This window comes from Vespa mandarinia, chromosome 1, assembly GCF_050613455.1.
Source record: "Vespa mandarinia isolate Hongniang chromosome 1, ASM5061345v1, whole genome shotgun sequence".
Taxonomy (NCBI): Eukaryota; Metazoa; Arthropoda; class Insecta; order Hymenoptera; family Vespidae; genus Vespa; species Vespa mandarinia.
The window spans coordinates 7,134,258-7,158,186 of record NC_140810.1 but is presented as its reverse complement, the minus strand read 5'-3'; the positions used below and the strand labels follow the sequence as shown (position 1 = coordinate 7,158,186).

The window sequence follows — 23,929 nt, the reverse complement described above, 5'->3', positions numbered from 1 at the left end:
TTTTATCACGAATACAAAAGCGAACAAATACACTCAAATGATTTTTACTATCGCTATAAAAAATACTTCTTGGTATACTTTAATGAACCTATCAACATCCCAACCATATCGTAGCGGTTAAGATGTAAGTAACGAAAGTGACATACAATAGTTTGCACGATCGATAGTTACGAATAGCTCCGATTCTTTTTTCGTCGAGCGCAAAGATTTCCTGGACGACAAGACCTCCGCCTTCTAGCAACCGCTCGGGCATGCAGTAAGATCTATTCTCGGTGTTCAACGATCTTTATTTCCACTCCGCGCTCTTCCTCTCCGATTAGCCATAGCGCGAAAATACGACGTCACGGGATTAGACGTATTTGACAGTCGTTAGATGTGAGCGAAAGCTAGTTCGGCTCCTTGTATTCGATTTAGAGTACAGCAGAACGTGATGAATCGAAATACATTGAAACTATTTTTAAAAAATGACATACTTTATCCAGACCATTATTTTCTAGATATTATATATCAAAAAGCTCTCAATAACCTTACCAGATTAAAAGTAGTTTCGTCGACGAATATTTCTTGATTCTTTCTATCCACAATAAAGATGGCTTATCATAAACTTGTCAACTAATCAACTATATAAATAAACAATTTTATTTTTCATGATATAATTAGAAAAAAAAGCAAACCTTGCTAACAACCTTCTTTACAATTAATCATATAATTAATTCATTTTGAAAATTTCCGTGAAACTCGTTCAAGCCAAATAATACTTAAACTCCTAATATTTCCAAGATATATATTATATATACAACTACACAGATGTTCATTCCCAAGGTTAATTAAAGCTAAACAGGTTCCACTTATGAAAAGAAAACTTCATTTAAGTCGAACTACCGCAAACCGCGTAACTCGAATCCCAGTAAATTGAAGACTTATTCTATATGTACACATATATTTGCATATATATTTATCTTCCTTACATATATATATATAGATTAAAATCTCGATGATCGGAAAGACGTGGGCGAGCGCGTCGTTCCGTAACATCGACTCGAAAGAAAAAATCGACTAATTGAAGCGTGTCAACCTGATTTAACCTTCGTCGACTCGTCGCATCATTATAATTTATGATTCAATGCCAGCTGACATGCTAGCACGAGAAAGATAATTCGTGCACAACATATCTACGCATGTATATGCATACGTGTGTGTGTGTGTATATCTATGTATGTACGTATGTATATGTATATGTATATATATTTATGTATAGTGTGTCTCAACGAAAAGTATCCATGAAGATTATTATGAAATCTAGCAATTTTTCCAAGAAACACCAAGACAGGTCAATTTTGTTTACGAGTTGGACAGGTTCTCATCATAAAGTTACCTACTTTGAGTTAATCTCCTAAGAGGTATAACTTTGATGCATCTTCAAAAATTTTAAATAACAACAGAGATTAAATGGCATAACATTTCATTATTTTTATTTAATTCTCTTTACAAAAATGTTACTTTTTTAAATTTTGAGTCAATATTTTTCGAAAAAATGCGTTCCGAAGTTTCAGATACAATAAAACGCAAACTCAGTTTTGAAAACAACTTTTATTTTATTAAATATTCAAAATATATACCGCCTACTTCTATGCAATAATAAAGTTCTCGCTAAGTGTTACGTCAAATAATATCTGGTATAATCCGATGAATGCAAAACGGCTGATATTTCGGATAACAAAATTATTGATCTATTTCTTTTATCAAATAATTTGATGGAAAATTTGTATCTTGATTTACTTAAGAACTACATACATTTATTCATTGATCGTAGAAATCAGTAAAAATGATGAAAATATATCGGAAGAAGTGTTTTCTTAACTCGATGGAGTTATTTTATACTAAGGAACTCCAAAACGGCATTTTTCCAATCATTCACATTTAAACATTTTTTTCTCGAATCTCGATTGTGGTGATATTTAAAATTTAAAATACAATCGATTTCAATAGGAAAAGTTTGGCAGCGCACTGTTGAAGAATACTGTCAGATTCGGAAAATACTGATTCAAAATTAAAAAATATATTACTAATGTAAAGAGAATTAAAAGATCTTTAAAACGATATTCCACTCGATCCCTATTTATTATTTAAGATTTATGAGGGGGTATTATTACTTTTAGAGGGCTAGACTAAAATGGATAAATTTATGACAGTGTCAAATGTCCTCTTCGGAAAAATGTATCTGTCGTGGCGTTTTTCGAAAAAAATTACTAGATTTCATAATAATTCTGATGGACACTTTTTGTTTGGATTTCATTGTATATATACACTATACTCAGTGTATGTATAGATCCATATGTATGTTATTGCTATTTCTTGGCAGAAATAACATGTGATCGTTACGTTGTTGTAAACGTCTCGACTGTTATTCGCTCTGTTCCGAATATCGTTGAATCGGTTCAACACAGTATCCATAGATGATGGCATTTTCTTTACGGTCGATGCTCCGCAAACAGACCGAAAATCTCGTTCTCGTATTTGAAATGTTTGATATGAAAATATGAAAATAAAAAGGCGATATCTTTAACATTTCTCCATGAGTGCGCATATGCGTATATATCTTTTTCTATCTCTATCTTGCAATTGCAATGTGCTCCGGTCACCGACCTCCACCGACCCGCTAACGTTTCATCAAAGGTAACGAACCGTAACTTTTACTCTTCTACAACGTTCTGCTCCAGCTACGGCTACATATGAGCGAAAGGAACGAGACAAACGTTTAGGGAAAATCTCTGCGTTCTCTCGAACTGGTCATTTCTTTTCGACCTTCGGACTTATCTTTTGATTTAACAGTTCGATTTTCATGACAAAATCGTTATTGTTATTGTTGTTGTTTTTCTTTTTTATCCGAATAATAATACTTTATATAAAATACTAAAGCGTTATAAATGTTTATCTTTCGAATTTCGCAATCGACTACTTTTGCATTAATTACTATTAGAAATGAATTTCAAGTTTGATTGACGAGAGAACTTCTAATTAACTCCTTTCTCTTGTGGACGAACAAACCTCGATCGCTTTGTCGAACGTTAACGTCTAACTCAGTTATTCCAAGTCAATACGAAGAGAATTAAAAAAAGAAATAATCGAATGGATAAAAAAAGGAAACTCGTAATAAAAAAAATAGCAGAAAGTAAACGTTTCGGTGAGAAAACAGCGATGGCTTTGTCGCGTAATTGGAAAACTTTTTTTTCTTTTTCTTTCGCTTCCGTATAAGTTGCTAGAAGCTTGAGACGAAGTTTCATGGTATACCAATATCGGAAACGGATAAACTTTTCAATAGCGTCTCGAGCCAATAAATCGCACGTCGTTATTTTCTTTACCTGATAGAAACAAGTCTCTACACCATCGTAACATCAACTCGGACAGAGGATACCAATGATCGTAACTTTTTTCTCTTGCGAGTTTTTTAATTTTATTTAGCGATTAACACATTAACCACTCCATCATCAAAAAAAATACTTTTATAATCTATTCCGATCAAAACTTCATTTTTATTCGCGATATCGATCGATGTCTAACACCATTTTGACGATTTTTCTCAGTTGTGTAACGACTATTTGTCTTTTCTCTTTTGCGTCACTAGCGTATCCATTATTTTTATATTCACGAAGGTAGAACACCGTTGCCAACTCTCTCGTACCGTATTTTCCCATAAAAATATTCTCTCGCTCTATTACGAGAATATATGTATATGCATGTACATTTACTGAAAAAAAATGTGGAAATATAGAGGTAAAGAAAGAGAGAGAGAGAGAGAGAGAGAGAGAGAGAGAGAGAGAGAGATGCAACTTTGATGCATCGTTAATTCTCTTTATCTACAAAATTATGCTACCTAAAGGTAATTATTGAAGAAAAAACAAACAAACAAACAAATTTTTAGACGGAAAAACTATTTTTTATAAAGCTTCTATATAATATCGAATTAAGTAAATAAAGAATCGTTGCCTTCTGTATTGTCGATTACGATATGACACCCTTTATAACAACTCATCCAAGTATAAAATTCACAAACTTTTCTTCTTTCACAAGAAAGTGAAAGAAGAAAGAAAAATATATTCACGTACGAGCACGTTTAAATATAACCATGTCTCGTGGTTCTCGTCTTCTTTCTTCTATACGCTCCAGCACTCACCTTTATATTATATATATTTATATGTACACATGTACAAAGGGTAAACTAGAATAAAGTTAATTAATTACAAAAAATCAAGAAAATGACAAGTACAAATTCGTTTGGTATATTTAATGATAATAATAATAATAATAATAATAATAGTAATAATAATAATAATAATAATAATAATAATAATAATAATAATAATAATAATAATAATAATAATAATAATAATAAATATAGTAGATATGATAATGCACACTTTAATTATTCAAACATTAATTAAATAATTATCGATTTATACTACTCAGAATTTTGATAAAATATGTAGATTGATTATGATAAAATATCTCGTATATGAAAAAGTCAATAAAAGAAAAAATGTAAAATCAAAAAGTAGAAATATTTTTATCCTTTGTTAAATAATTAATAAATTTCGGATAAAAAGCTACATTATTAGAAACGAATGCATTATGTATGCATTAAGATAGATAAAGAAACGAAGAAGAAAGATTAAACCATAAAGAGAGAGAGAGAGAGAGAGAGATGCTGATGAAAATGCAAGGGATGCTCAATTAAAGCGATCCGCGCAATGTTTTGCCGTTCTGAAGACTTGTCGCGTGAAATATTCAAAAGAGCCGTTAAATCTTCTTCCTCTCGACTCCTCCTTCCACTCATTGTTCGTATAGCCAGGATACTTTATAATGGCTATACGACATTTAATCGTATTCAATCTGCTTCAACTTTTATATCAATACATTTTATCTCTCAATGAAAAATTATTATTAAATAAATAAACGATTTTTTGTTCATTCAAAATTTTCACTTTCTCTTTTATAATCGTTTATTTTTTCTTATAAAATATTCTTAACTTAATGACTCCCGTTGTAAATAACCATAATGATCAATCCATCCAGTTCAGCAATTTAAACTTTCAATTAGAAAGAATAATTGTTAGATAATAATAAAAAGAAAAAAAAAACGAATTATCTTATTTACTTTAATCGAAAGAAATTATTTTTAATAACTGCGCACCTGACCTACAAGAGTTTATACGCTCGGTCTGACTCTGGAAGTCTGTATCTCCTTCGAGTTGAACTTTGATGTACTCGAGCCATCTTCGATACCAATAACGAAACGTCTATATTTCAAATATTGTATTGTGCGCCAAAAAAAGCTTTATACTGACGTACCTATCTTAGACATATATATTATACACAATATTATGTATATATATATATATATATATATGTGTGTGTGTGTGTGTGTGTGTGTTATATACAAAGAAAGACGCACATGTTTAAGTATCGATATACATATACACATATGCATGGCCAGCAAGCAGACGTCGTCTGGGAAAGACCCGGCTAATTTTGCTAGCCGCGCCATCACCGACACGTCGGCTTTTAGTTCACAAATCTCTTTCTCTCTCTTTCTTCGTAGCCAGGTCACGCCCAACATTTCTGCACCGAACTCCAGCGACATTGCATATTCTTCGACAAATATTTGCATCTCGTTACCCTTTGGCGACCAACAGTCAGTCAGTCATTCATCCAGCCAGCCATCCAGTTACCCAGCCAGCCAACATTGAGCTCATCTCCGCGTCCATCCATAAGCACGAGATCTCACAGAAAGCTCAAAGCTTGTCTTATAGAGAATCAACGAAATAACTCGCGATGATATAACCAGTATGTTTAGATGAAATCCATCATACATACATATATATATATTTATTTATTTATTTATTTATTTATTTATTTATTTATTTATTTATTTATTTATTTATTTATTTATTTATTTATTTATTTATTTATTTATTTATTTATTTATTTATTTATCTATGTTTTATAATAACAAACGAATACGTACTTCGACTCTCTTATTCTTCTTACTTATCAATGATAAGAAAGAGAACTTACCGATTTGATAATATCGTGAAAAGTGGTGTCCTATGTCTGAAAGAACTTACATAGCTCCTATAAGATGCCATGATCCTTCTTCAAAATGAATGAATTTGAAAAGATTGGTAGAAAACGGGATAAATTTTCTTCGAAGTAGATTCGTATTTGCTGTGCAACGTAGAATCAGCACCAATAGTGTTACATGCATGAAACACTATTATTAAAACCACCATCACCAATGGAATATCATTGACATTATCCTCATATACACTACCACCACCAAAATAACTATCACCACCAGTAACACATTATCACCGGCGCGAACTTTCCTAAGCTTTCGTAAATTCGAGAAAAAATTGTCGAGAAAAGAATCGAGAAAAAAAGGGGATAATAAGAGGGAGAATGAGAATATATATATGAAAGGAAGAAAGGGTTAGAAATTGTCGGAGCCTCGACACCACGTAAGACGAACCGATTCAAGTTCGAACGGTTCGTAAATGAGGCTCCGATGAGAATGAAGAGCGCCGCTACGAAGGCGCTTCGTTTCGGACGAAGCTCGGACCCCGAAGAACCGGCGACCCGCGAGGCACGTCGTCTTCCCTCCTCTTCTCTTCTTTTCTTTTCTTTACTCTTCTCGTCTCGTCTCTTCTCTTCTCTTCTCTTCTCTTCTCTTCTCTTCTCTTCTCTTCTCTTCTCTTCTCTTCTCTTCTCTTCTCTTCTCTTCTCTTCTCCACCCTGCCGACTCGAGCCCTATTTTAAGAATAGCTTCTTGTATCCTCTCCCTTCTCGTTTACTCGAGTAAAACTTCGAACTCTCCATGAACCTTCCGACAGCGGAAATCGGAAATTTTCTCTCTTTCTTTTTCTCTCTCTCTCTCTTTTTCTCTCTCTCTCTCTCTCTCTCTCTCTCTCAGTCTCGCTCTCTGTCTCTCTTTCTCTCTTTCTGTCTTTCTCTCTCTCTCTCTCTCTCTCTCTCTCTTTTTCTTTCTTTCTTTCTTTACTTAGCCCGATCCCAATTGTTCCATCTCTTTTCATGTCGTTGCTAATATCCTCAAGAACCTTTATAATGTTACGCTCTTTTAAACTCTATAACGTTGAAACAAGACCAGCTACCCTCTCTTATTCCAAAGACATTTATATTAAGTACTTATGTTTCCCGCATAATTTTACTCTAAGCAAGAAAAGAAAGAAATGAGGAAATATACTGGAGAATAACTTTTTCCGCGTAATTCGTTTAGAAAAACTACATCTCTGATTTTAAAAGAGAGAAAGAAAGAGAGAGAGAGAGAGAGAACTTAATTTTCTTGAGAACTTGAAATTCTTTGAGCGTTCCTTTTTCATTCTTTTTTTTTCATTTTCTATTTTTTTCTTCTTTCCTAAGATCTCTAGAAGAAGATAAAGAAGAATTGAAATTTGCAAGTTTTAGAAATTCCGAATGTGGAACACGTTGCATATAAGATTTTACGAGAAAGCTCGTTTTTTTTCCTTCTTTCTTCGTTAAAATTGACGCGGTAGTTTTCTATTTTAAATTTCGATGTCCTCGTCTTTAGAAATCGTGCTGCTAACTTCGGTGAAGCTTACGAATTCACGCAATACTCTTGATAGACAAGTTACCTCGTGTTTGTGAAAGCTGTCTTCGGTGTATGTACCGATAGAAGTTAAACAGCTTGTACGTTAAATCTTCCTACAGTACAAGTATATTCTTTTCAAAGAAGATGGCACTAGTGTCATGATCCGAAAAGCTCTCAGAACTTTTTAAAGATCTTAAAAAATAATGTATCCACTTGATCTGTATTTCTAAATTTAATTTTTTATCAATATTTAATAACTCGCATATTTTTCATTGTCCAGTAAAATGTTTCGAGGCTTTTTCGAAAGCTTTACAATTATTGTGCCAAACATAAAATAGTATCGAAAATTGGCGAGAAGCTTGCAACAACGATGACGTTAATTAATATCGATCAAGACAAATTACACGTTTAATGGATCGTTTGTCACATGTTAAAGGAACAAAAATATAACTTTAATCTTTCTAAAATGTTATTTATCTTTTAAATGTGATAATTTGTCAAATTAATATGTCAACAAACTTTTAATGTAATTAAAATGTACTCGAAATAATAATATATATTACTATTCAAATATGAATTCTTCATAATTTGTTTAAATGTATTTGTTTACATATAAATCCCATTTTTAACTGAACAACGCATATTCAAAATGAAGACTCACTTTCGAGCTTACTCTACTTTCCCAGTAGATACAAAGGATACACTGTTAAGATAAGAATAGAACAACTTAGTCATCTTGAAATTTTGCTCGCAATGCCGAAAAGCTCTGCTCGACGTTTTTCACAACGATTTTGGACGCTGAGTCAACGGCTCTTCGCGGATCGTGCTTTAATGTGTTGAGGATTTATCGAACGTTTATCGCTTATCTCCTACGTATTTCCAAATTCTTCGTGATTGAAATCAAACTTAACGTCAATGTGATATTACTTATGTGTTCTGTATATTATAATCGTTTATAATATTTCTTCTAGTACAACTTAATCCTTAAATAATCGTATTAAAAATGCTGGTTTATGTATTTCAAAAAAATTTGATATTATGGATCCTGTGTTTATCCAGCCACAACGACCTGAATTCTATTCGATCTGGATCGAAAAGACGCAAGATCGCAACACACATATTCGTATTCTCTAAATATCCTCAATCTGTTCCTTTCAATCCGAAGTTTCGAATACAGCTGTTTCCTCGTTAATAAAAGACCTACGAGAACTAACGTTCTGAAAGCTACCACCTGCTACACTATGTTCGATCAATCTATCTCAATGATCAATGACACGATAGTTTTACACGAGAGGTACTATTAAGAGAAATACAAGATTACGATAAATTTAAAAACATTTCACGAATCAAATTTTGACGAATAAAAAAACAAATGATACAATTTTCGAAGAAAAGAAACGATTGATTCTCGAAGCAACAAATATCCTTGATATTTTTGTGAATAATATGATGGATATAATAAAGGAAGTAGGAGAATGGGGAGGGTAAGCGGGGTCAAGTTTACATGTCGATCAGTGGTGAGAGGCCATGTTTATAAACACTAAACAGATGGTCAAGAAGTCAAGATCTTTCGATACAGTGCATGAGAGTTGCAGCCGAACAGGAGTGGAGATATTTATAGGAAATTAGGGCAGCGCGCTTTCACGAAGCTCCAGAAGCACCCGTAGATACCATTTAACCGAATTGAGAAAAATGGGAACGATATCGAATGGGAGCAGGATTTACTTGCTAACGTATTTTCAAATGAATACGCAAACCTAGCTTTACACACAGACACACACATGTTTATATAGATGTATGCATGTATGTATGTATGTATGTATGTACGTATATATGTATGTATGTATGTATCTATGTATGTATGTATGTATGTATGTATCTATGTATTTATGTATGTATGTATGTATATATGTATGTATGTATATATGTATATATGTATGTATGTATGTATGTATGTATGTATGTATGTATGTATGTATGTATGTATGTATGTATGTATATATGTATATATGTATGTATGTATGTATGTATATATGTATATATGTATGTATGTATGTATGTATGTATGTATGTATGTATGTATGTATGTATATATATATAATGTATGATTTACGAAAAAATTTGGAATAGAAGTTAAATAAAGGAATAGAAGAAAAAGAGAAAAGTAAAAATGTATCACTAATCTAATTATCACGAATCTAAGATTCTAATCGAAAACGCGGATACAAGGAAAATACAGGATGATTAGTAGGAAAAGAAAAAGAGAGAGAAAGAAAGAGAAGGAGGTTGATGTTTATTCTGGTCCACGGATCTGATGAGAAGAGAAGAACGAAAGAGATGGTCTCTCTCATCACTGGAATTCTCCACCAGGGTGAGCCACATCGACTCTCGGGGAGGAGATGACGACAAAGTAGGGATGAGAAGTACCAAAGAGAAGGGGCCAATCTCAAATTACTCGTGGAGCTCCCGGCTAGGCCGACCAAACGTCTTTGCCCACCATCGCTCGGCGACCTTTTATAGACACTCGACGCTCTTGGCTTGAGGTGGGAGACTCGAGGAAATTGTGTGAAAATCTGTCGGAACACCGGAGAAAGAAGATCGCGAAGATCTTCCCTTCTTTCCAAATAAAAGATGAATAAATTCTTCCCTTTCCCCTTCTTTGATCCTTATGAAATTCTATTCGATGACTTCATCATTCGATTCTCCTATATGAAAATACTAATTATGATGATTTTTTCAGAAAAAAAAAAACTGAAACACATCCATGTAAATTTTTCAAAAGACACATATAATTCGAAGATTGTAAATATACAATCAATAATGGATAAAAAAAAGATTAGAGCCAATACAATCAATAATGATCAGCTTCTATCAAGTTAGTATCTCTTACTATCCAAAGTATCAAAAAGAAATTTCGATCGAAACTCATTTGTCATTCGACTAAATTCTACGATGATTTCAAGAAATATGTAGATACAAGTAGTCGTATTTTTCGATCTAATGTAAAATTCGTTCCCGCTTGAGTCAGCGTATCTTTTTTGGTGCTGTAGCGACGTGTTACCGATTATTTGGCAATCAGTTTAATCAAACGATGTCTTTTCATTCCGCCACGTCAGAAATCTTTGTCATGAGATCATTATGCGCCAAACATTGATTTCATACATTGATTTGGTAAGAGTTATTAAAACGAAAGTAGTAAAAGTATGTATAGGATCAGACCGTACATATTTAAATAAAAAAAGTTATAACAATCAAAATATTACTAATGGAAACATAATCCTCATTATAATTACTCAGCGAAAGAACTATTAATTGTAAAAAATGTGTAATAGTCATTTAAAAAATCATAAAAAAGAAACAACAAAGATATTCTCGATCGATCTCATTTCACTTTTGCTACTTTCTCTCTCTCTCTCTCTCTCTCTCTCCTTCTCTCTCTCTTAGATATAATTTCCATAAGATCACAAAGAGAGAATTCGAGTAATACACAAAGTGGGCGTCTCGATAAGATGATGATTCTTGTTCTCGTTGTGGTAAGTACACGCGACGAGGAAGACGTGTGCCGAGGACGCGAGGGTAAGGGTAAGAAGGAGGGAAGATCTATAGAGGGAGAGGATCTAGTGCGCCTGCGTTGAGCGTCGAATTTTGAGGAAGCCATGGGGCGGCCGGCGCGCCATACGAACGACGACGGGTCGCGCACTACGAGTAGGGCGCTGGTCGGCTCCGAAACGCCGAAGAGGAGAAACAACGAGAACGAGGAAGCGAACGACGATAATAAGAAGAGAGAAAGAGAGACAGACAGAATTATTTAGTCCGAGTTCTCGAGGAAACGGATAAGAGGATATACGTATATATAAATATATATTTTTGAAAAAAGTGTCTCCGCCGAAGAAAAAGTTCGAGTTCGAGAATTAAATTGTGACCATCGTAAAGGAAGAAAAGGATTACAGTAGAAGAAATCGATGATGTCTTCGGCCGTCGCGAAAACTTCCAAATACACGTACCGTTCAACTGGCGGTGCAGGCTCTGCCGATGTCAGCATCGAATACAGCGCCGACCTGAGTGCTCTCTCCAGACTCGAGGTATGTTGATCCCCATCCTATCACCTGTGAAAACATTCTATTAGATATTATTAGAACATTATCGTGCTATAACTTGGCGTGAACTAGAAAAATATAAAATGGAAACTAAAAAATATATGTCAATGCAAGAGAGATAGAAATGATCGACAGACGCGAGTGTCTTCGCCGAACAAGCAAAGTGAGGAGTGATCTGAATGGAATGGCAGTGACGCGCACAAGTTCAGTGACCATAAGGACCATCTTAGTGCCAATCGAAAGTGTACAACCCAAACTATCTCTCCTCGTCCAAGTATTCAAACGCTAGCCTATAAAAATAGTTGTACGTCTTGCATTCTCCGGCGCGATCAATGACCGATACGATCGATCGATCGATCCAAATAATCGATCCTGAAATTATCAAAAGCGAACACGTCCTCATCCTTCCTGATGGCCTGATGGCCGTTCGTCAGAATACGGAGTTTTCTTTAAAGTATCAAAAAACCTAATAAAATAACTCAAACTTCGTGTACTTTCGGATATTTTCGTCTAACAATTCTCTTTCGTTACATAAACCATCGATTTCGAACGATTACAAAGCTAAAGAAGATCTCGACCCTCATTACAGGCCTTCGTTCTTTCTCATTTCAGGACAAGATTCGCCTACTGCAGGATGATTTGGAGTCCGAGAGAGAGCTGCGTCAGAGGGTAAGTCCTGGCAAAGGAAAGAGAAAGATAGAAAAAAAAAAAAAGAAGAAAAGAATTTCTTTTTGGCGATCTCTGTGTAAAATCTATGATTCCGATACCGCGATCAAAGAGAAATTATTTTTGAATTTCTCACATCGGGAAGCGATCGTTTCGTGATCCTAGAAGCAAGAAACAGAGAGAAAAAGATCAGAGAAAAATGTAAGACCGCGGTCCATCGGTCCGAAGGCCGGAGTGGGGAGCGACAGGATGTCGAAATGTCCAGCTCTACAGTCCAATCTATTTTTGGGGATGCGCGGCTCTCGAAGCGTTCCGACATTCCTTCGAAGTATGTTGCCGACGCGGATCAGCCGCTTTGTGCGAAGAATAACTTTCGTTGGTTAGCGCGATCTTAAAAATAACGATCATGGATAATAATACGATTTCAAAAATGTCGACTTTTTGAAGGAGCATCTGAGAATAATTTTTAGTTTTTCTTTTTTGTCTCTTCTTTATAATAAAAAAAATTTTGAAATGATTGATATAATAAAACAAACAAAATAATTCCCGGAAGAAATAATTTCGAAAGAACGTTAATAATTTCGATTTTTTGTAAGGCATCTTTAAGGCATGTCGACTTAATTATTGACTCGTATTACTGTGAAACTTTTCGATATTTCAAATATACGATTCCTTGCGTTCATTTCAGAAGACAAAACCAAAAACATTTTTCACTAATCGATTATTATACAAATTGAAAGAAAATTTATCGGAATTCCTTTCTTTTTCTTTTTTTCTTTTTCAGTTATTATTTTTTTTTTTTCTACTATATCTATGGATATCTTGAAGAATAGATTTCTTGAATAAGATTGCAAGAAAAAATATATCACGTGACTCTCCAGCCGCGATAAATGTCTCGTTTGTAATATGAATAAAGTTCCCAATATAGAGTGACTCCATCCGAAATTAGATCGTTCTATTCGCGGTGAGTAGAAACCTGACGTCAAGCTTGCATCGGAGTAATCAAACCATGCAAAGTAACTATCAGTTTGGTTTCCTTTTTCATGAAAATTTTTTTCTATTCGATATATCGATTTATATGATCTACAATTCTATTGGAAATAACGAGAGATCGTTATTACATTAATAATTAAATTATCAATGTAAGAATGACGTTAAATGAAATTTTGTAAAAAACAATGATATCTTTTTTTTTAAATATCATTCATTTTCTTTAACACAGATCGAACGCGAGCGCGCCGATTTGAGCGTGCAAGTCATCCAGCTATCCGAACGTCTCGAAGAAGCAGAAGGTGGCGCCGAATCTCAGGTAAGTCTTTTATCCTCGTGTCCTTCGATATCATCTCGTGGAAGAGAACCTATTTGTCACTTACCATTCTCATCATAGTTCGAGATCAACAAGAAGAGGGACACGGAACTAGCCAAGTTACGTAAACTCTTGGAAGATGTTCATCTCGAGAGCGAGGAGACTGCTCATCTCTTGCGAAAGAAACATCAAGAAGTTGTTGTTGACTTCCAGGATCAAATTGATCAGCTTTCAAAAGCTCGTGCCAGGTTGGTGAAGTTCTGATTAAGATAGGTAAAAAATATGAAAATATGAAAATATGAAAAACCGAAAAAAACAGAGAGAGAGAAAGAGAGAGAGAAGAGAGAGGAGAAAGAGAGAGAGTATCATGATTTCTCTTTCTACTACTGAATCAGGATCTTCCCGATCTATTTATAGCTTATCTCCGCGCGGACGAAAGTACGTAGATGTATGTATACGTTTGAAAATTTGCACGGATTATGCTTGCGATATTGGCCCTAGTCCAAGCAGCAGAGTTACTCGCACCTGAAATACACGAAGACTCACTACCTCGGCAATTCTAAACATAGTTACCTTGCCTCGTAATACTCGAGGCGTCCGAGTCGACCCTTCTTCTCTCGTCGTTAGCTTTCTAACGTCTTAGAGCTAACTAACGATGAGTATGATGACGATGATGATGATGATGATGATGATGATGATGATGATGATGATGATGATGATGATGGTGATGATGATGATGATGGTGATGATGATGATGATGATGATGATGGTGATGATGGTGATGATGATGATGATGATCATGATGATGATCATGATAAGATCAAACATGGGCATTTACGAAAAAGCCGGCATTATTATGCTTGAGTAGACGAGTTCATTGACAAAATTCAATAGGAGATATGGCGCGATTATAGTAGCACGTGAAGAAAAAGAAAGGAACCAACTGATAGTAGGGAAAGAGAAGCAGGAGATCGTGTCATTCCACCTGTTAGTGAAGTCGAGAAGCGAAAAAGAAACGTTAACACGATGGATCTTGTTAAAATAGCGCCACTTCGTTTCTCTCTCTCTCTCTCTCTCTCTCTCTCTCTCTCTTTATCTATCTATCTATCTTTCTCTCTCAACACTCTTACTCTTTCCCTTTTGCTCTCGCGTATACACATACGGCTTATGACTATTTTTACCCGTACGACTCGCGCGGCAATACTCAAGCCCACGTTGCCGCGCCATATTAGTACACGCGACTAGCTCGAATCCCCACTATACTCGGAATCGAGAAAACGACACCTTATACCCTCTATCGCATGCTTTACAAGAAGAAACGAGATAATATTTTCAAAATCTTCATTCACACAAGCCATTTTTGAAATACGAAGGATGACAACTGTCAGAAAAAGATATATGATGAACGTCTAGCGCCATGGCGCTCACTCTGCCTTCCATTTCACGTTCGGCCCATTGACCTTCGAAAGCTCGAAAACCCCCAACCACTACTCTCTCTACCATTTTACTCTTCGATCATGTCGTATTTTCGTTACGATATTACTCTTTCTCTTTCTCTCTCTCTCTCTCTCTCTCTCTCTCTCTTTTTCTCTTTCTCTTTCTCTTTCTCTTTCTCTTTCTCCCTCTCCCTCTCTTATCGTACTCTGTTGTGACTTTATACTATTTTATAGTTAATACTATAAATATTTCTTCTTCAAAGGATGCTGTTCTTTATCCTTATATCAAAAGTAATTGATTATGTGTATTTTTTGAAATTTATTTATCAAGAAAATTTTGATTATGCTCGTTTGAAAATACATTGCTTTCATCGTTCTTTTTATTTTTTTTTTTTTAATTTATATAAAGCGCTATTGGTATACAATCGATTAATTTATTGCTTAAATATTACAGGGCTGATAAGGAAAAATCGAAATTCCAGCAGGAAGTATACGAATTACTCGCCCAGTTGGATAATGTCACGAAAGAGAAATTAATGTCCATCAAGACAGTGGAAAAACTCGAAGTTCATATATCGGAGTTGAACGTGAAGATCGAGGAACTCAATCGTACGATCGTTGACATTACTAGTCATAAGACTCGCCTGTCGCAAGAGAACATCGAATTAACGAAGGAAGTGCAAGATCTCAAAGTAAGATAGTATTAAAGATAAGAAGAAAAATGAAATCACTGATTCAAAAGAAAAAAAAATTCTCATTAAAATTGTCAATCAATTTTATTTTTAGGTAAACATCGAAAACGTGACTTATCTGAAGACTCAAATCGTTGGACAACTCGAAGATGCTCGTCGCCGTCTCGAAGATGAGGAACGTCGTCGATCGTTGGTCGAGGCATCTTTGCATCAGGTCTATTATCAATTATTAATACAATATTAAAACTATTAGATATTTACAATATTATGAAATAAAAAATTTTTTAATTTTCACGGCAGGTCGAAGTGGAATTGGAGTCCGTTCGGGTTCAATTGGAAGAAGAATCTGAAGCACGATTGGATATCGAACGTCAATTGGTCAAGTCCAATGGTGAAGTCTCTGTATGGAGATCGAAATACGAGACTGAAGCTAATGCTCGCGCGGAAGAGGTGTGATATTTAGTATTATCGAATATATCGATTAAAACAATCAATAATTTTTCTCAATAACTTCTTTTTAATCATCGAATCTATTCATTGTTTTTAGGTTGAGGAATTACGTCGCAAGTATGCTGCTCGTATACAAGAACAGGAAGAACAAATTGAAACTCTTCTCGTGAAGATCAACAATCTTGAGAAACAAAAATCTCGTCTTCAGTCGGAAGTAGAAGTTCTTATCATCGATCTCGAAAAGGTAAAAATTCTTTTTAAAAATTTCTTTTTAATTTACACTTGATTTTTATCAATTCAATTTCAACATATATAATCTTTAATATTTTATTTCAGGCCAATGGAACTGCCCGAGAATTGCAAAAACGCGTTGAACATTTAGAAAAGATACAAATCGAATTGAAATCTCGTCTCGATGAGACTGTGGCTATGTACGAGCAAAGTCAACGTGATCTTCGTAACAAACAACAAGAATTGCAACGTACAAACGCTGAACTTGACAAGACCCGCGAGATCAAAGATCAATTGGCTCGTGAGAATAAGAAATTGGGTGGTAAGTTGATAATTAAGAAAAACAATAACAATAATAACAGAGAAGACTTTTTATACATTTTAAAATTTACATTCAATGAACTCATTCATAGATGATCTCAGCGATGCCAAAAATCAACTAGCTGACATGAACCGTAGATTGCACGAATTGGAATTGGAACTTCGTCGTTTGGAAAATGAACGTGAAGAACTTGCTGCTGCTTACAAAGAAGCCGAAGCAGTTAGTAATTTAAATCTCATCTATTATCAAGTTTTCTATCGACTTTTTTATCATCAATTTCCTCTTTTACCTTAAATCTTAATAAACGATCTGTAAATCGGATTTTAATGCAAGAAGCTCGATTCTAGGGTCGCAAGATCGAAGAACAACGTTCGCAGAGACTATCAGCCGAGTTGAGCCAACTCCGTCACGAGTATGAACGTCGTATTGCTGAGAAGGACGAGGAGATTGAAATTATTCGGTAAGTATTTGCCATGAAAGATCTTTTTTCCTAATACTTTGAATGGTATAGGACTCATCGATGATACTCAAGTTTACAAACTTTATTTAAATTGCTTATAAGGAATTTTTTTGTCTTATGTTTAAAAGATTAAAAGTATACTTCTTAATAAGAGTAAAGTCTAATGTGAAAATTATATACAGAGTATTCGTCCATATATGTCCGAACAAATATCTTGCGACTAGTTGAAGTTACATAAAAGTTAAATAAGAGAAATTTATACGACTCTGAGTCAGCTATAAAGTGTACATAAAAATTTTTTATTTAGCGTGATCTTTTCGAGTTAAGTCAACAGAATTTCTTTAAATGGATACCTATAATTTTTTTTGCATATTTATATAATAGCAACGATTTGCAATCAAAATCATATCTAGTAAAAAATTACTATTATGCATCTTAACGATTGATTAACAAATTCATACCTTACTAATTCATACTTCATGTTATACTAATATTCATGTAATTCACATTATACAAATACATTATGAACAAATCAAACGTGTCTTGTATTTTGACGAATTGAAGATCACTGATTTCGTTCGATATCACCGACGAAGTCTTCAAAATATAATGCAATCTGACGATTGTTTTTCAACTTGTGATATGAAAAACCAATTACTTTAATATTTAAAAGATGCCGATTATCTTGTAAATAAAACACAGTAGAAATATTTTATTAAATATGATTATAATTGCAAACGAACACTACTATATAAATATACAAAAAAATTAAAGAAATTCATTTAAAAAAAACTATATTGATCTTCATTTCGAAAAGGTCAAGGATAAACACAAAATTTTGATAAGAATTTCGCAAGTGACTCAGAGCCATGCAAATTTCATTTATTAATCTTTCTTGAAACTTCAACCAGTCGTGAAATATTTGCTAGGATATTTATGGATGGACATTTTTTATAGACATGAATTTTTTTATATCTTTCATGTAAAAAAAATTATGAATATTATTAGATGAGTATATTGATTTCAAAAAAATTACCTTGATAATTAATATATTAACCTATTTGTCTTGAAAAAGCTTTTTTCAGCATGAAGAAATATTAGATTTCATATATCTAATTGATAACTTTATAAAGCATGATTTTAAATAATAATTAAATTATTTACGAAATAACAAAATATATTGAATAATTTGCACGTGAGTGAAACCAATCGATATCTATCACCTTTATATCTACTGTAAATCATATATATAGACGAATGTATCTGTTGATTCAATAAATGATCATGCGAATCAAGCTCGCTACTATGGGAAATACGCCCAAAGAAATTTTCATTAACTCGTAGTACGCATGCATAGACAATTAGTAATCAAATCAAACATATTTGAAATAGTTTACAACGTATATATCTTTAATTGTACATAACATAGTGTTATTTATAAAATACGTTCAAATTGATGATCGATTTATCCGACTACTATATCGACCCAATTACTATTTATACTCGATCTATTTCTATGTAACATGCAAAGTGTCGGCGACCGCGAAAATCGAACCGCCATTAAATAATCGATCACTTAGCTCCCACAATCAATATATTAGAATACGATGGCACTTAATAATGAAAATATCTTTGAATTCTAATGATAAAATTAAATGATTTTATTTTAAGTAATGAAAATAAAATGTATAAAATTGGAAAGATCATCTATAGAAGATGAAATATATAAATATTAATGGTTAATTAAATTAAAATAGAAAAGTAAGATATAATAATCAATAATTTATTAATAAAAAGTATTATCGACTTTCGGCAAGAAGAAGAATAATAAAATAATAAGAAACTAATGAGAAAGTAATAAATGATAATATCAGTCGATGTCTACGCTCACTCTATTAATAAAACTAGTCGCGATCCGATCGTTATTAAAAGGTGATGATCGCTTGTTCTCAATGTGGCAATCACAAAGGAAAACTTTGCAAAAGATGCCGTCATAGCTTCGGCCTAATTATCATTAGATTGCTCACCGTAAATGTTCGGCCGTATCAGTCATACTTTCGGATCGTATTAAAAAGGATCTCGAGCCTGAGGAAACTCAGAACGAAATTGTTAGTGTTAGGTGTTTGTAAGAAAGAAATAAAAGCCGAATAGACAAAATGGTGGGTTACATGCCACCTAGCCAAGTGCCACTTGAGTCAAAATGGCGGCACTGGCCAACATACGTCTATGATAAGAATTATGGATACGGTATAAATTATTATCAACCAATATTGGATTATATTGATCGAAAGGAAGAGAAACGGGAAAGATCAAGATCGGCGTTAGGCCGATTAGAAGGAAATGGAAATGGAAACGAATTTCCAGACCTACCTTGGTCAGATGGCAGATTTTTGTGGGAGGATAAAGAATTACAAACCTATGACAAGAACGATTTGATAAAACGAGCGTTTGATGCCGAGGATCAAGCGAGGGGTCATCTATCTCGTTTTAAGGTATGAAAATGAAAGAATTAAAAATAGAAACAATTTTTCTTAATTTCAGATAAAATAGAAAGGATCGAACAATTAATAAGAAAATAATATGAGACTAGCGCGTTCAGGAAATACGTTTTCCCCGCTAGAGAAAACACAGATTGAGCGAGCCACTTGACCTTTTCGCTTTCTAAATTTGGTACAGCGGAAATGATCGTCTTGAGCGAGCGAATAGCTAAGATCAAAAACGAAAACGAAGGCGAATGTCTAGCGCATCTTTCTCTCTCTCTTTCTCATTTCTCTTTCTCTCTCTCTTTCTCATTTCTCTCTTTTCCTTTCAACCAATAAATTTTTCAACGATTCTTTAATGCTTTGTCTTTACCTCTTCGGTAACAAGAATGACTATCGGTAAAAATATTGCGGAAGCACGTCAAACGTTTCGTTGGCAGTCTATTATTTGGAACGTTTCTCTTCATCGTCTCTCGATGAGCCGTTTGCCAAGTCACTCGAGTGATGAAAAGAAATTCATCTCGCGTCACCCAGACTACTAAGTCAGATCGGGCGAAGTCAGTCGTGCTACGGTTGTCGAGCAAGAAAGAGAGAAAGAGAGAGAGAGAGAAAGGGAAAGAGAAACTCGAGAGTTTCAGTCGCTGCATTTCTAAGTTTAGAGAGAGAGAAGAAGAAAGAAAGAAAAAAGAAATTAACTCTGGTTAATCTTCTACGAATATAGTTAAACTTTGCTATCTTAAGCGAGGAATTTCAACAAATAAAATCGCTTAACGATTAACGAGACTTCCTTTTCACATTCGAAGATAGCCAAACGGACGGACTTTAGCCGGGAAAAGACTGTACACGCTAGTAGAGTGACACAGGACATCCTCAATCGAGTTTCTCCGTTTTGGATTAGCGAATATCCAAAAAAGAAAGTACCGAGAGACGTGCAATTGAAAGCCTTAGCTGCCATCGAAATGCAAGCTCTAAAGGATATCCAGATGTTGAAAGAAGTCCAAGAAAATTTAGATCACGGCAGAAGTCTTCGTGGGAAATCTGCAAAAGCTATAGAAATTCAACTTAGGACCGAGGCTCTGAAAAATCTTAGCAAAAGTCAAGAACTCGCTGATATTCGAAAGTATCAAACAGAAACGAGCCATGCTTTTTGGGAGGGAAGAGATTACAACAAACTAATGGAGGAAAGGGCCAAATTGATCCTCGACGAGGCTAGACTGACGGAACCTCTTGATATTCTCAGTAAGGAGCTACGCGGATACGAGAAGAGATCGAGCAATTATTTTCTGGACAAGAGGTATCGAGATACTCGAAAGCGGATCCGACAAGAATTTGCCTATCGCGAGCGTGGCCCCATGTTGGATTATAAATATTATAATCGTTTTTGGTACACAAACCGCTAAACGACAGCACCTATGTGTTAAAAATACTCGAATGTTCAGACAAGGGTAAACTAAATAAACTATGAAAATTCGATATAGTCTCGATCGATTAATCTATCGCTGCTTTAAATCTTTTGCCAAGTTCCTTCCGTTCATTTTAACAATTTCTCTGTCCTAGTTTCCTATGAAATAAATTTAATCCTTAAAACTATCAGCTTTTTTGCTTTATGCTTTACAAACTCATTGCCCAAAGTCAATATTATTCGATATATTATCATGATCTGTTACGTTAACTTAGCAAGCAGACCAGCATTGAGATCGAGCAATTGAATGCCCGTGTCGTCGAAGCGGAAACGAAGCTAAAGACCGAAGTACAGCGTGTAAAGAAGAAGCTCCAGATTCAGATCACCGAACTGGAACTTTCTCTCGACGTTGCCAATAAGAACAACATCGATTTGCAAAAGACCATAAAGAAGCAATCTCTTACCCTTACCGTGCGTATTTCAATTTGTTTAAATCTTATCTTCAACGAACAAGACTTTTGCTAACTATCTATTTATTATTCTTCAGGAACTCCAAGCCCACTACGATGAAGTTCAACGTCAACTGCAGGTAACCTTGGATCAGTTGGGCATCAGCCAGAGACGTCTCCAATCATTGACGGCCGAGCTCGAGGAAGTTCGCGGCAATTACGAATCCGTGAGTGATCATTCGATCGAGCTTTGACAAAATATAAAATCTTATCAATTGATAACATAATATTTGTAATTTTCAAGGCCCTCCGCGCAAAGAGAACTGTCGAGCAGCAATACGAAGAGTCGGTTAGCCGTATCAACGAATTGACAACTATTAATGTGAACATAGCTTCGTCTAAGGCTAAGCTCGAGCAAGAATTAACAACCTTGGCTGGTGATTACGAGGAAGTTACCAAGGAATTGCGGGTCAGCGACGAAAGATATCAACGTGTACAGAACGAGTTGAAACATACCGTAGAGATTCTGCACGAGGAACAAGAACGTATCGTTAAGATTGAGGCAATCAAAAAATCGCTTGAGATCGAAGTTAAGAATTTGTCGGTGAGATTGGAGGAAGTCGAGGCCAACGCGATTGTTGGCGGCAAACGTATAATCAGCAAGCTCGAGGCCAGGGTAAAAAATTAATATATTTTCATGACCTTATTTTCACAATTAAATAAACCAATGTAATTAAATTCGTTAATCAAACAAAAATTTATAGATTCGTGACCTGGAACTCGAATTGGACGAGGAGAAACGCAGACATTCGGAGACTGTGAAGATTTTACGCAAAAAAGAACGAAACATCAAGGAGGTAATGATCCAAGTGGAGGAAGACTCGAAGAACATTGCTTTGCTACAAGAATCGTTAGACAAGGCGAATCAAAAAGTCAGCATCTATAAGAGACAACTCCAAGAGCAAGAGGGTATGTCCCAGCAAAGTGTGACCAGGGTCCGCCGATTCCAAAGAGAACTCGAAGCAGCCGAAGACCGTGCCGATACCGCTGAAAGCAATTTGACTTTGATTCGTGCCAAACACCGCAGCTTCGTCACCACCTCGACCGTACCCGGTTCCCAGGTCTACCTTGTCCAGGAGACGAGGCAGGAGCTGTAATAACTTCGCCACAGAGATCATCGCCACCCCAATTATCATTTCGAACGCCACGTCGTCCTCCTTCTAAACGTATGTATCACATGACCTATATAATTATATACTATTATCGATTATCGATTGATTATAGTTATACTATTATTTATACGGCTCCCATATCTAACAGTAAAAAAACAGCAAGGCTAAAGTTAATATCGTTAATAGTACAATGAAAAAAATTTTGTTTAAACATTAAAGAAAAAATAAAACAAGTGAAGTTGCTCTCCTAAATTATATTATTCGTGCATTCAAGCTTTTATTAATTTTATCATATAAAAAACTTCTAAAAAAATGTAAGAATGCGAATCCTTCTTTAGAGTCATCATTCTAATCCTACGACAATAAAATAGTAACAACAACGGCAACAGCAACAACAACAGCAACAGCAGCAGCAGGACGAACGATCCAAAGGCGGGAGGACCGAAAGAGTTTCCAACGGGTCGCACGATGTACTACACACATCTTCTCTGAGGGGATTAAACTATTAAAAAGTCTCTATATTCATAAGTACATCGCTATTAATTATAAACGAACGACCCGTCGTAAATTCGACATACACACACACATATATATAATATATATATTTATAATATATATTTAATCCAATAAAATTTCCGCTTCCTCTCGTGAACGAAAAGAATAATAAAAGAAATACGGGACACTTTGATTAGGCCAAAGCAAAAGAGAACGAAAGCAAATAATAAAATAAAAAATAACGACAAATAGATTTTAATCAAAATAAGAACAGCTTATTGCAGATGCATGAGTAAAAATATTAACTTTGTAAAGAAAATTTGAGGCAAAATAAATGGCATTCATTATTACTATTCTTATCCTATCAATGATGTGGCTATTATTAATCGCGTAATTAAGATAAAAATTAAGAGAGAGTAAGGCAAGACATCGTCATGTCTCGCTATTCGCGATTATCGCACATGTATTTAAATGGATAACATTAATTCTATGCTATTATTACACATATAGGTATTATTGTCCGTACACACAAATCTCGCTATACGACATACACAATAACCTGTGTCAACATTAATTTAATAAATAAATTCAAAGTCGTAAGTACGAAAGCTTGTTGAATCATCTCTTTTTTTTTCCTAGAATGA

General features: G+C 34.6%; 3 protein-coding genes across 11 annotated transcripts in view; 2 read left to right on the top strand and 1 right to left on the bottom strand.

The window, feature by feature from the left end:
• Positions 1-6,633, bottom strand: part of LOC118446957 (FH1/FH2 domain-containing protein 3-like) — an 80,174-nt gene extending 73,541 nt beyond the window's left edge. For 3 of the 8 annotated variants that reach the window (XM_085661358.1, XM_085661359.1, XM_085661363.1), the window contains exon 1: positions 6,126-6,601. In XM_085661358.1, the coding sequence (XP_085517484.1) occupies positions 6,126-6,146 (21 nt within the window). In that variant the 5' untranslated portion in view covers positions 6,147-6,601. Of the gene's footprint in view, positions 1-6,125 lie in introns of all 8 variants that reach the window. The other 5 variants (XM_085661391.1, XM_085661387.1, XM_085661377.1 and 2 more) reach the window with 5 other exon arrangements.
• A 4,655-nt stretch (positions 6,634-11,288) lies between these two features.
• LOC118447001 (paramyosin, long form) lies at positions 11,289-23,893 on the top strand. 2 transcript variants are annotated; one of them, XM_035878313.2, is made up of 16 exons: positions 11,289-11,709; positions 12,337-12,393; positions 13,613-13,699; positions 13,778-13,944; positions 15,587-15,824; positions 15,919-16,038; positions 16,125-16,274; positions 16,372-16,518; positions 16,611-16,827; positions 16,919-17,046; positions 17,175-17,287; positions 21,445-21,640; positions 21,717-21,845; positions 21,923-22,294; positions 22,383-22,844; positions 23,162-23,893. In XM_035878313.2, the coding sequence occupies exons 1-15, from the start codon at positions 11,590-11,592 to the stop codon at positions 22,773-22,775; spliced, it is 2,634 nt and encodes an 877-aa protein (XP_035734206.1). In that variant the 5' UTR covers positions 11,289-11,589; the 3' UTR covers positions 22,776-22,844; positions 23,162-23,893. The 2 variants fall into 2 exon arrangements, with proteins under 2 accessions (XP_035734206.1, XP_035734205.1); XM_035878312.2 differs by having other exon boundaries at positions 23,129-23,893.
• LOC146873274 (paramyosin, short form) lies at positions 19,170-21,244 on the top strand. The gene is made up of 2 exons (XM_085658038.1): positions 19,170-19,779; positions 20,571-21,244. The coding sequence occupies exons 1-2, from the start codon at positions 19,444-19,446 to the stop codon at positions 21,165-21,167; spliced, it is 933 nt and encodes a 310-aa protein (XP_085514164.1). The 5' UTR covers positions 19,170-19,443; the 3' UTR covers positions 21,168-21,244.
• Positions 23,894-23,929: the final 36 nt, after the last annotated feature.

Excerpts from the sequence above, each read along its gene's own strand:
- LOC118447001 (XM_035878313.2), top strand. The coding sequence starts at position 11,590 with ATGATGTCTTCGGCCGTCGCGAAAACTTCCAAATACACGTACCGTTCA. Across the intron at positions 13,700-13,777 it reads AAGGTGGCGCCGAATCTCAG|TTCGAGATCAACAAGAAGAG; the intron begins GTAAGTCTTTTA and ends TTCTCATCATAG. Across the intron at positions 16,275-16,371 it reads CTAATGCTCGCGCGGAAGAG|GTTGAGGAATTACGTCGCAA; the intron begins GTGTGATATTTA and ends CATTGTTTTTAG.
- LOC146873274 (XM_085658038.1), top strand. The coding sequence starts at position 19,444 with ATGGTGGGTTACATGCCACCTAGCCAAGTGCCACTTGAGTCAAAATGG. Across the intron at positions 19,780-20,570 it reads GTCATCTATCTCGTTTTAAG|ATAGCCAAACGGACGGACTT; the intron begins GTATGAAAATGA and ends TCACATTCGAAG.